The following is a 13,761-nucleotide window of genomic DNA, read 5'->3' as shown; positions in this document are numbered from 1 at the left end:
CCTTAATTAAAAATCTAGAAGTAGCATGTAGCTTGCTATGAATATTAAGCCTCACGCTTACACTACAAGCTCTTCGCTATTTAAAACACTGAATTTTATTTTCACCCTCTCTCTCTCTCTCTCTCTCTCTCTCTCTCTCTCTCTCTCTCTCTCCAGTTAAGTTGCTCTTTCTTTATCTTTATACTAAATCTTTGTATATTTTTTTCTATTATTTTAGGTTGTGTGGTTGCACCAAATGCCGTTAAATTTCATTATTAATCAGACTAATTTGGTCTCATTCGATTTCATGATATTTGGCAAAACCTTATTTAAAAATCTAGAAGTAGCATGTAGCTTGCTATGAATATTAAGCCTCACGCTTACAAGCTATTCGCTATTAAAAACACTGAATTTTCACTTCAACTAAATGACCCAGACTTGGATTTTGGGTCCTCTGCCCAAGTTTGGCCAAATATGAACATGACCTAATTTTACACTTCAACTAAGGCACCTGACTTGGATTTTGGGCCTGAACTCAATGCATAGTGGGCAATAGCTTTTGGCATGAAAGAACAAGAAAGGATATGCAATTTCTTTTCCTGAAATAATACATTCATTTCATCAATGTCTTGCACTCCCATCAAACTCCAAGACTTCCAACTCTTTCAAGGAGCTTGCTTTGAAGTTATATATGAAATCATGTGGATTTCAGAATACACTAGGAGTTACATACAATTATCTGAAGTAAGAAGCCAAGTCATCAATGTCCGCAGCATCAAAGTATACATACAATTATCTGAAGTAAGAAGCCAAGTCATCAATGTCCACAGCATCAAAGTACCTGAAACATTCAATGTCCGGATGGATTTCTGTTCCATGATAAATAGGAAGGGTCACCAAGCTGCCTGCAGAAAGAACAGAAATATCGATTTCAACGAATCTGAAGGAACTGAAATGTGGATATGGTTATCAGCATTACATTCTACACCTAGTTCATGGTTAGAGAGCAAGTGCTTAATGGGCCAGTGCCAAGGATGCAGCTCGGGAAATGGGCCAAACTTCCATGATAAATAGGAAGGGTCGCCAAGCTAGGCCACACAAACCATGGCAAAGATGTAAGGCATCCAGGGAGTTTGGCCCGAACAGTGCAGATGACCAGGTCCTAACATAGGATCAGTTCACTCATCAGGCATGTCTCATGTGCACACTGAATGTCAACTTGTGTGAGGCACCTGATGAGTTGACCAGTCCACCATTTGGACCACTTCATTTGAATGACAGGCGCACCTGATGTAGGCTTGGATGTCACTACACACGCCCAATGGCTGCCTGTGTAGGCTTTTGTGGGCTTAGCAATGCTCCTTTACACATGGACATAACATAGTTTTTTATGTGATTTTCCTCATGCTGTCATGTGGTGCCTTTCCAAAGAGAAATTCTTTATTGCAGTTATCAGCAATTGAAAATATTTAAAGAAATTCCCACAAGTTCTATGAACCAAAGCTAGTGCACTGGATGCAACCTATTAGTGGGCCCCATGAAAGCCTACATTTATGATTTGTCTGATCTGAGATCTTGGCCCCCACAGTTTGCATAGAAAGATTTACGGGCCTAAAAATGGTCTGATCAGTCTGCGGGCACCACATTGATGGTTGATTAGTCTGTGGATCCCACACATGATATAGTCAAACCATGGGTCCACATGCATGTAGGATCAGTATTACTTTGTTAAGAGGCTGTTTGATTTTTACCTTTCCAGGTAAATACATGTAAAAAAGTAATTATGACTAAATTCACCTGTTTGAAATCAGCAATGAATTACATCTCGAAAATCACTCCACAAAAACCATGTTGTTACTGATTTAAACTTGTGGGCCCCATCGTGATGTATGTGACTTATCCACACCATCCAACCTTTTTAACTGCACATTTTATGGTAAGAGTCCAAAAATGAGGCAAATCCCAAGGTCAAGTGGCCACACCTTAAGAAAGAATGATTGTAAAGACGTCAACCGTTGAAAGCTATTTTCCCCCTAGGGCCCACATTGATGTTTATTTGTCATCCAACCTGTTCATAAGGTCACAGAGTCATAGATAAAGGGAAAATAAAAATATCAGCTTGATCCAAAACTTCTATGGCCCTCAAAAAGCTTTCAATATTAGGAGCCCAATTCCCATTTTTTCCTATGATGTGGTCCACTTTAGCTTTAGATCTACCTCATTTTTCGGCTCATGCCCTAAAATGAGATGGCTAAAGGGATGAACGGTGTGGACAATGCACGTGTATCATGGTGGGCCCCACAAACGTAACATTTTTTCCTTGGGTGACATGAGAGTGCTATAAATGAAGGCGGCTGTCAACATCACCTTGAAAATGCAGCTAGAAATTCAAAGGTAAATAATTATTGCTCATTTACTTTGAATTACCACTGCAATTAGAAAATCAAACAGCCCCTAAGAGTAAGAGTTGGTTGTGACTTGTTGAACAAATTTCCCTTAAGGAGTTATTTGGCTCCCTGGAATTTAGAAGTTACTGAAGAATTTGTTTTCAGGAAACAAAATCCCTGAGAAAGATTTAGTAGGAATTTAATCTTGGAACCCAGAACCAATGTTTGGATATTGGGAAAGGATTGCCAGGACTCCAGAATCTATGTACCATTTATAAGAAATCCAAAAAAGTGACTGTGGGAAGGGAATCCATTTCCTTTTCAAGCTGGGGCTCTGGCCATGAATAAAAAATGGTTCTTTAGCTGGAATCGGTTTCCAACTGGAAACTGTTCTAAGCTCGTCTCCGGTCCCAAATGCAGAGAGTTATCCTACTAATGTTTTCCATTTTCAGATGGATACTTTTCCCTAGAGCCAAATGATCCCTCAGTATCTTTGTCACTTATTTTGTGCGCCACTTTCCAGAATGATGTCAGAATAACATGAAAATGGTTCCATTTTAATGCCTATTGACGTAGCTTTCAAACAAGACCACGAACATGCAATCCTGACATCTTTTGAGTTATTGCTGATATACCGAAAGCACAGATGCTTGTGACTAAAGGATATTTTACTGATTTTAATATTTGAATGAAATAGATGCTTAGTATTATAAGTAATACAATGTTAGGATTATTTAGGGTTTCTTTTGCCTTGATAAGAAGTATGACTAGTTGAATGAAACAAAATTGAAAGTTTTATGCATAGAGAGATTCTCTTGCTTTCGGGAGTGATTCCTCAAAATCTATTGGGTGAAATGCTCAATACAAGCAAGGCATGATTCCATGCTCATACAAGATGTGATACTTTTATGTGATTGGTGCAACAATGATCATTATTGGACGATGTATGCTATCCAAATTGGTGGGTAAGATCTAAATCTATGAAGCTAGTTGTTTACTTTTAAATTATTGTGCTTGTATGTTCTCAAAGTATCGATCTTGAGATTGTAGGTTGATTATGACCATCCAAGGGTCATTGTCCTGGATCAATACTACAAGGTGAAATCGGTTATTGGATGAATACGTTGATAGAGGGTGCTAGCCCCACACTTGCCTTTACACACGCCAACCTAGCAAGTGTGCGAAACCGAAGCATAAGGCAGCCAACAACCATATACAAAATCCAGGCTTGTTTTATTTTTACTGATAATATATTCTATTAAAAAGACCAAAAACAATATCCATCAAGCCAATTGGAAGGGGGCCCATACAAAGAAGGGATCTGTGGGTCCCTTCCTTAGCAAGAGAATCCGCCATAAGTTAGACACTCTGGGAATCTGAAAAAATACAAATGTCCAGAGATCAGGAGCAGACAAGTTCATCCAAGATGAAGAGCAAACTCCAGAATGCAGGACAGGAACCAGACGCCCAAGCAATTGCATTCCTAGAATCCCCCTCAACGGTTAATGCCCCACCCAGCAATTAACAACCATCTCCACTCCCGTCTATACAGCCAACAGCTCTACATGATTAGAGGACCCAAATCCACTGACCAGAGAAGATGAACTTAATTGAGCCTCAACCATCCCTAAAAACACCCCCGAGGAGCCAGGTTGCCAATTTAACTCCTGTCAATATTTAGCTTCCACCACCCACAGGACAAAGGTGTCCAAACTAGGGGTGAAACTCGGGCAGGTTGGGTTCAGTTGAGGGTCAATCCCAGGCCAAGCCTGACCCAACCTCAAGAAAATCCACCCGCACTCTGATTGACCTAACCCAAATACATGTGATTGTTCCCGACCCAACCCGAACCCAACCCAACTTCAAATCAAGCTGGAGTTCTCCAACCCTAACTGGACTCAATAGGCGAGAACCCTAACAACCAGACGCAAACTCAGGTTGGGTCAGTTGGGTTCGGCTTGACCCAAACCGAAGTTGCAGCCCAAGTCCAAACTCCCTAGTAAATCAGCCTGATTTTCACATATGGTGATCATCATGGTGGAGGCCACTTTATGCATGACTTGGATGTTCAACGCACTTATCAGATTGGCATGTGCGGTGTGTAAAGATGAGCGTGGATGGGGGTGCTTGTGGAGCTAGGAAACCTCTGTGTTAATAATCATATAATAGATTTCAGAGAACGCACCTTGGTTTGACCAGATATATGATAGTGAAGGCCATTGCCAAGAAGAAGCACAACCCGCCAACTGTGAGATATGCAATGCCAAGAAAGTCATTCTTCCCTCCCAGCCAACTCGTGGTCGAAAGCACCAGCTTCTTCTTCCCTCCGAAACTGTATGTGTTGTAATTGTTCCCTAGCATCACACTTATCACTTCATTTGCTTCAAGGTCCACCTCTATCTTCCCATACAACTTCCTAAAGGTTGGAAGGGCTGCAGTCCTCATCCAAACAATAAGATCCTCTTGCTCACTCAACTGTGATGCAGATCCATTTTAAAACACGTTTAGTAGCTAGTTAATGCAATTCAACATGTTAGACTGTTTGGATGAATAAAGAGGAAATGACAAAATTGTAATTATTGTGGCATGTATAATGAGAAAACAGCCCAAAATGGCAGCTACATTCCTTTCACTTCCAACTAAAAGTAACATAAGTGCAATTTGAAGACTTGTCCCACCCGTGATATGAAAAATACGAGCAATTTGGGGCCAGAGATTTGAGACAAGTATCTGGGAAATCCACGAATTTTAAACCCCCTTGTTTGTTTTTTGCTGGGATTGGCCAAACAGATGGATTTTCCAAACCCACGCCTCCATAAATCTATGGATTTGGAGCAATTCCATATGCAGAAAAAACTATAGACTTGGCAAATTCCCAAAATGAGACTTTTGAAAGAAAAAAAAAGAAAAGAAAAGCAATAATTTCTTTGCAATAAATGCTCTACCACTGCAATAAATCCATGGATTTGTCGACTAATTCCAGAATAGTGCACTTTGGAATTTATCAAATCCAAATCCAAAGCAAATCCATGAATTGACGAGTTTATGGATTTATTAAATTCACATTCCCATTTTCTTGATCCCAAACAGGGGCCTAAGGTAATTGCACTTCGGTCAATGGCACATCAAACACAGCATGGAAGTATGAAACTGAAGTTACTTTGGCTTTTATATCAGGAAACAGCCCCTGAATGGTAGTTGCATTCCTTTCATTTCCAACTCAAAAGTAACACCAGTGCAATTTGAAGCCCAGTCTTGCTTGTGATATGACAACTAGGGTAATTGCACTTGGGTCATTTCCAGTTCAACAGCACATCAAACACAGCATGGAAGTATGAAATTGCAATTACTTTGGCATTTACAATGAGAAAATAGCCCCTAAAAGGCAGTTGCATTCCTTTCATTTCCAAGTTGAAAGTAACACAAGTACAATCTGAAGCCTAGTCCAACCCACAATATGAAAACTAAGGTAATTGCACCTTGGTCATTTCTAGTTCAATGGCATGTCAAACACAGCATGGAAGTGGATGCATGACTTACTGGTTTTGTCGTGTCGAGTTTTCCACCACCTATCAGAGTCCCACTTTGGAAGTTCTTAGGAAAGACATTGTCACCAAACTTGCGGTCCCTGTCGCTTTTCCAGGAAATATCCTTCTTGTTCACAGTCAGCGCCTGGTTTTTGCGAGTGAAACTGTATGTGTCGTTGAACAAACTCCAAGCTATGAGACCACAAGGAACAATTGGAGATCCATCTGCTGTGGTGTCTTCGGGTTCACAGGTGCTCGTGGAATTTTGTTGCCCAGGCTTCTGCAGCTGCTCATCGCTTCGACTCTTGACATACCTGAATTAAAAAGTCATAATCAAGTTTGGGTGGATGAATAGAAATCGGCTCCCAAATATGATATAACAGTTCGCCAAGGTCTTACATAACAGTAACAACAAGCTGGCTAGCCAATCGATACAGGCTATATCAGCCGATACAGCCCTGTAACAACCAAAACTTTCTACTTGGGAAAAGAAAAACTAAAAAATTATTGATAAAATTCTAAAAAAAAGTGAGATTCCCAAATTTGTAATTCCTTTTTGGTTTTAGACATGTATTTGACATTGTAACGGGCCATTCTTTGGCAAGAATGTTGTTTGTTGGGTAGTGTTAACTTGTCATGCTAAAAGTCAACCAAATAGGACCTAATTGAACATAAGTCAAGCATTTATTTTATTTTATTTTTTGGTGGATTAAGGCCCATGATATAAGTACAAGAAAATGAAGATGGAAAATTTAAAAAAACAATGATGGTTTCCCTTGACTTCTGATATTTTTCGGAACGGTCAACTATGCTTCGCTTCATCAAATCACACTCAAATTTTGTGTTTTGATCCTCATCTAATTTAAACTTAGTTTATAAGCTCCCTTCATGGTTGAAATGAATAAAGAAGAAAAACAAGAGAAATTTTGAAAATAAACATTTTCAAAATAGGCCCTTATGGTCGTGTTGGCCTGCACCGGCGTATCGACCCTATAATGGTGTCGATACGGCTCCTTTTTTTTTTTTCATAGCAGACTCATTCACCCCCATATCATGTAAAGCGGTGAACATTTCCTTTGCGCAGTGTTTTAAATAGCGCTCGTAGCGTAGCCATAGCACTATGTAGCATAACTAAATAGCGTAAATCCCCTATAGTACTGTACGCTGCAGGGGTCGTAGTACACGCTACAGCTACATAGCGTGTAGCGTTTGTAGCATATGCTACAGTGTATTTTTATTTTTTTAAAGAGTGATAAAAACATTTATTTATTTATTTTCCATTTGTTTGTTAAAAATGGTGTAGAACTCATATTATTTGCAAAAAAAAAAAAAAAACCTTAAAATGTAAAGTGAAAACTGAACCTTTCTTTTTAACTTTCGCTTAAAATGGTAGTGATCCTTTGTCTCTGTTGCATGGGGTGTGATGAATCCATCGACCACCTGCTCGTTCACTGCCCGCATGTCTCTCAGATCTATCAGGATTTCTTCTCTCGTTTTGGCGTTCTAGGTTGTGTGCCTTATACTGCGTCATCTCCTCTCGCTTATTGGCACGGATTCAAGCTGGGGAAAATCTCTTCCATGGTTTGGAAAATGGCTATTATGGCTATCTGGTGGGCAGTTTGGCAGGAGCGGAATGACAGCTGTTTTAACAACATCCAAGGATCAGCTGAATCTGTGGGATCGAGGGCAAAGCATCTTCTTATCGAATGGGCCTCTAATGTCTCTCGTTTGAAAGATTTCAATTTTCTATTTTTAGGCTTTTAGTTTCCTCTGTTCCTTTGTTTTCGCCCTGCTACCTCAGCAGGCCTTTTGTATCCTTCTCTTTTTCTAATATATTCTAGTGGCTTTTAAAAAATAAAAAATAAAAATGGTAGTGATCCTTTGTCAAAGTTGGTGTGAAACTCACACGCTAAAAAACCTTTAAAACTGCACTCAAAAGAAAAATGGTTTCGAAAGAGGATTTTCAAAAACCCCTCTTTATATAGATGACATCTATCTTGTACTTAATATTCTTAGCCTATGGGATTGGTTTGATTCAAAAAAATTAAAATGATTTGCTTAGAAAGTTGTTGATGTAATAATTATTCGATATGGTTTATGACTTTATATGTGGATTGGCTTTTGATAAATGATAATTAATAACTTATTTTAATATGCTTATACTTGAAAAAATTAATAATCTTTTATGCATTTTTATATTTTTTTTGCTTTTTTCTTACCCTTTATCATATTTTCCTATATTTAAATTAAAAATTAGAAGTATCGTGCAGTTCACGCTACACACTATGCTATTTACGCTACATGCTATAGAGGGCTGAATGCTATGTAACATGCTACCACTATTTAAACACTGCCTTTCCGTAAGGGCTTTACAGCTGTAATATAACCATTTTTTTAAGGAATGGTATTGTGCAAAGTCAAATTAACACCGAAAAATCCAACCCATTGTCAGATTAACAGATTTCAGATGGTTGGAGTTGTAAATAACATGTAAAAAGGGGACTCCATTTTCTAAAGAATTGCGGTACCAACTACCACACATACATGTTAGATGCACCTATTAGGAGACAATGGTAATGTATGTTTTGTTCATGTACTTTACCTGTATTTCTTTACTACTTGTATGGATCTAACGTATTTCGGGTCATATAGATGCATCTTTAGAGGAATGGGAGATGTTTTAAAGGGGAATCTAAAGGGCAGGATTCCATTGTGCCTAGGGTTCAGTTTTATATTTTCGAATGGGCTTCTATTGTTATCCCTCTAAAAGATTGTAATGTGCTTTTGTATGGAGCTAACTGACTCACTATCTCAGCGGGTCAGTTGCTCCCTTGTTTTCCTTTTAATGAAAGTCTCTGTTATCTCTCAAAAAAAATATAGATGCATCTTTTTCTTTATCTTATCCATTATTAAGTAAAAGTTACATAATAATACAATGTTTTTCAATATCATTATATATCTGTACAGGTATGTGATGGTGTTGGTTTTCCAATGTACCCTACATCTTGACACATTGTATCTGTTTTTGACCCACAGACATGTGTCCTTGTCTGAGTTCAGAGTTCTGGTCCAAAGTGCTTAGAATGAGTGTATAGCTCAGACATTAAAATCAACTGTTACTAAAAGTGAAAATGGGGGATGCATACCTGCGATGATTTTGGTAGAAGTTATCAAGCTGATAATACACATAAATAGGCTGCTTCATAAGCTTCGGCACCTGCATTGAATGGTAGCATTGCACTCGGTTTTACTGAGAGTTGTCTGGAAATTCATTGCCCCTAAAAATCATTCCCCAATTCTATTATCTGTTTCATGTATTTGTGTTAGTGCAACTATACAAGTTGTAAATGAGACAATTCTTGCATCGCTTCCATTGTTGTCATGTGCGACTGATCGCATGTGCGCATATCCATATGCAGATCGCATATGTGATCATGGCATGTGCAATCTGGCACATATGCGATCACATATGAGGCATATGCGAAAATATGTGATCGCATATGCAATGTATGCGATCGCATATTGGCCAACGATTGCCACATTATTTTATTTTATTTTATTGTAAAAAAGCAACTTTTTGCCTATAAAATGGCTTCCAAACCTCCCCCATTTGCAATATTCTCACTCCAAAACTCTCTCTCTTCTTCTCTTACATTTCTTAATTCCAAGTGATCTCTCTCTCTCTCTCTCTCTCTCTCTCTCTCTCTCTCTCTCTCGATGTTTAATTCATTGTTTAATTGATTTTATTTCTCTCAAATATATTTTAAATATGTAGAAATATATTTTAAATATGTAAAATTAGTTATCTATAAACTTAGGCAAGTTTTCCTTAATTTCTTATATATTTTTTTTGAATTTTTCCATATTTTTCAATTTTTTAATTAAAAAAAATGCGGTCGCATATGCGATTGTGCAATCACATATGCGATCACACATGATTGCATATGCAATTCGACAACATTGACCGCTTCCTGCATCCATTTCTCAGTATGGTATCTGCAGTTACGTCAATGGGTTTTCTTATTTGAATTTGGGTCCCATTCTAACTGAGCATTAAACCATATATACTCTAATCCTGTGGTTAAAGATTTGGAGGTTAAAGGGTTATATGCTGGCGGGCCCCGGTTAAACACATCGTGAGAATGCAAAAGATAGTTCCTCATTTAAAGTTACAATCTCATCTCAGCAGATGATGATAATTGCTAGGAAATCTTACTGTTATTGTCCTGATGCAGGTTTTGTCTGTTTTCGGGTCCTGTATAAATGCAAGCTTATTGCCTCTTGAGCTCTCTGGAATGCACTCTGTCTCATACCGGTCAATGATTTCAACAACCTGAAAGTGAAAACTACATATTTAGCAGTATAGAAGACAGACAAGAACCAGCATCATTAAATTTCATATGAGAAGTGATACAGAGCAATTCGAACACATGTACCAGAGTAGCACATGTGTGAGAGATCCAGCCCATCATCAGGTGGGTCACATGTGTAGAAGGTTAGAAAAGTTTATCAGTGATCTCTTCAACATACACATTTGGCCAACCTGATGAGTGGACTGTTGATTTTTAGCCCAGGGTGTGTTCAAGATGGGATCCACCTGATGAATGGCCCAGATCTATAACACATGTGCCCACTAGCATGCATCTTGTGAATTGCCTAAGAATTTCCCATTTCAGATAGTGCATGACCAGTTAATCTCAAACGTACATCCCGTGATGCAAGCAGGGAGGCAACACCGATGGGGACAAAGATGATGCTGATGAGAGCGAACGCGGAGATCACCTGGAACAGTCATGGAAATTGTGGTGTGATTATCTGATTTCCGAATTCTCAAAGCAGGAAAGCAATCAAATTCCCAATAAAATATGGCAAATGTACTCAAGAAACTCAGGAGATTAAGAGGTTACGAAGAGCATATCAGACAATAGCAAAGAGATTGCGCATCCTGTTGGAGCTTACCCATTGCGGAGTTAGTATTGGCTTGCAAGCTGGCAACTCTTGCTGAGTAAACCTCGAGTCTGAAAATTGAAACAAATTTTAGATAAAAATCATTCAGTTTGTTTCAAAGCATAACTGTATTCAGCAATCAATGCAATAATTGGTGAGAATGAAATTGAAGGAACCAAGCCTGTAATTAAAAACCATACACCACAAGAACGATAGAGGGTTTTTCTTCCCAACATTCGCCCTGAATTTCTCTCATCAGCTTTCCTTAAAGGTAGGTCCCACACTGAACTTTCAGTGAGCCAGGCATTATATTTGATGGGCCCTGCTTTGGATGGGTGATGCAGTAATTAGTTTTCAATGGTCAAATTGATCAATACAGCCATTTCATATCCATATTGGTCTCTGATACAATATGCAATATGGGACTGAATCAGCCTAGCCTTAAAAAATTGTGGTGTATTGGTGCGTCTCAGCCGATATGGGCTGACACACCCATAAAGGCCCAATTTGATTTTATTTTTTTTTTCTTCAAAATTTTATTCATTTTTCCTTGTCCTTTTTCATTTAAACCATGGGGGAAGCTTAGAAAGTCAATTTAGGCTAGATCTAAACCTATATTGGGATTAAAACAAATAATTTGAGTGCGATTTGACAAAATCAAAGCACAATGGACAGTTATCAAAAAATTTAGAAAGAAGGATAAACTTTCACTTTCTTTTTTGATGTTTTCATCTTCTTTTTGTTGTATTTCAAAGTAGTGGGCCTAATTCACAAAATCATACTTGATCTATGTTCAATTAGGGCCCATTTCGTTGACTTTCAACTGGTCAAACCGACAGACAACATTCTTATCAAAGAATGGACTAATACAATATTATATGCATGTCCAATATATATATATATATATAACAATAGATTCTTGAATATCTCACTTTTCTTGTTTTTGGACATTTTTCCTTAAAACTTTTTTTTTTTTTTTTTTAAAAGAAAAAGAGAAGAGGTTTGACCAATTTGGGCCAATACGGTCCAATATAAGCCGATACTAATATTCAATGCCCATATCATATCATTTTTTTAGCTGGGCCGATATGCCCCCTAATACCAATATTGAAAACCATGGGCTATAACTCCCCAATGGACAATACAGTCCATCAAATTGTTAGCCTGCAAATGGATGGTTAAAAGTGTATAATGAACAACCATATGTGTAGTAGGAAAATGCTCATTGCTCCAACTTCTGGGATTGATCAATGAGCAAATCTTGGTTATATCATCCATCAATGGTGGGGCCCACAAGAAGAACAATTCAGATCACTGTAAGTAGGCCACCCGGCAGAATGCCGCCAAGCATTGTGCAACACCTCTAATTTTTCATGCCAATCAGATATATGTTAAACAGTAAAGAGGAATCTGATGATAACTGACACGCGTCTGTGCCCAATATATGTGGCTTTTCAATTCTAGCATGAGAGACCCATGTTTGGGAAATCCAGACAGCCGATCTGTTGCAACCACTGGAGATGGACAATGAGCCAAAAATATACAACATTACGAGATCCTAGCAACCAATCTTGAGACCTTGCCTTCTTGAGATCTTCGTCAACTGTGGGATCGAACCCGACCAATCTTGAGACCTTTCTCAGCTGAATGTGGGCCACCCTTGTATTTCTCAACAATATTTCGGTGGGCCACAAATCAAAAGCTTAAGATTGTCCCATCAAGGACAATGTGGGGTCATAGTCCATCCATTGTGGGAATCATCCGATCAACGGTCTGGATTACTGAACCGTGCACCCACTTATCCTAATTGAAAAGCCACAAATACTGTCCAAATCAAAGTGAATGCATATGCATTCAAATAAATAATAACAAAACTAATGCATATGCAGAAATAAATAAATAAATAACCATAAAATTGGAAAACCAGATAAAATCATATCACATTATACAGAAACCAGGATATATCAATGCCATCAAGCAAATGAAATCAAATTGAAAAAAAAAAAAAGGAACCCGCACTGTCGGAAAAAGAAATCACCCAATACGATGCATGTCAACAGACAGGATCTACAAATGCAAAATTACACAAAAGCCTGGTACTTTTGGTCTTTGAATCTCAAGATAGAAAATTCAATACCAGGCCGAAACTACCCCAAACACACCAAATTCAAAATCAAATAAAAGAAGGAGAGATTCTGAGAAGATTTACATTTGGGTCTCTTGGAATTCTTTTTGGGTGGCGAAGAATCGTTCGATCCGGCGCCTCCGGAGTTCGATGCACCGCTCAGATTCATGGAAGAAGAAAGGACAGAACGATCACAGAGCAGCAATGGAGAATGATGGAGCCTATCAATGTATCAACAGGAGATTCTGTCGCTTTCTCTCGTTTGACTTTCAAAAGGACGAGCGAGGAGGCCGAAAAGGAGGTGCAAAAGGCTTATGATACTCTGGCAGAGAGTCATGGTTCATACGCCTGCACCCAGGTATTGTACCAGTGATGTGAACCTAGCTTCATTAGACCGTCCAAATAATCTGTTCCCATTTCAGTTTGTTATGAACCGAAAATACTCTGGAAAATTAATTTTTAGATGCAGATATTGGACATCTAATGGACGTCTGAATGGATAGAATTCAACGGTTTATACTCAACCAACGTGTGTCAATTAATCATCGGTGTATTTTATAATGATGAAAATAATATTGACCTATTTCCATTGGTTTTAAGGAATTGGACGGTCGATTTTGAGTTACATGTAATTCTTAAGTGCATACTTATGAACTATCATGCTCTGCCAGAGTATCAATAACCTCAGGAGGATGAGGATCAATGGGGGAGATGAATTTCAATGTCCTTAGCTCTTAATTTCTAAGAGTGGGGCCTGTTTTCAGCGGTCGACACCATTGATCTGTTGTCTCTTACG

At 38.5% G+C, this 13,761-nt stretch overlaps 1 protein-coding gene across 1 annotated transcript; it reads right to left on the bottom strand.

The window, feature by feature from the left end:
- Positions 1-544: 544 nt before the first annotated feature.
- On the bottom strand, positions 545-13,256 carry LOC131241446 (ALA-interacting subunit 3-like). Its single transcript, XM_058240247.1, has 8 exons — positions 13,050-13,256; positions 10,853-10,911; positions 10,601-10,675; positions 10,110-10,226; positions 9,040-9,110; positions 5,907-6,207; positions 4,552-4,841; positions 545-884 (listed from the first exon to the last, which is right to left on the bottom strand). The coding sequence occupies exons 1-8, from the start codon at positions 13,132-13,134 to the stop codon at positions 830-832; spliced, it is 1,053 nt and encodes a 350-aa protein (XP_058096230.1). The 5' UTR covers positions 13,135-13,256; the 3' UTR covers positions 545-829.
- Between the last annotated feature and the right edge of the window lie 505 nt (positions 13,257-13,761).

The sequence above is a fragment of the Magnolia sinica genome, chromosome 1 (assembly GCF_029962835.1).
Source record: "Magnolia sinica isolate HGM2019 chromosome 1, MsV1, whole genome shotgun sequence".
In the NCBI taxonomy this organism is placed as follows: Eukaryota; Viridiplantae; Streptophyta; class Magnoliopsida; order Magnoliales; family Magnoliaceae; genus Magnolia; species Magnolia sinica.
The sequence above is the reverse complement of the archived record's forward strand: the minus strand, read 5'-3'. Positions and strand labels throughout refer to the sequence as shown.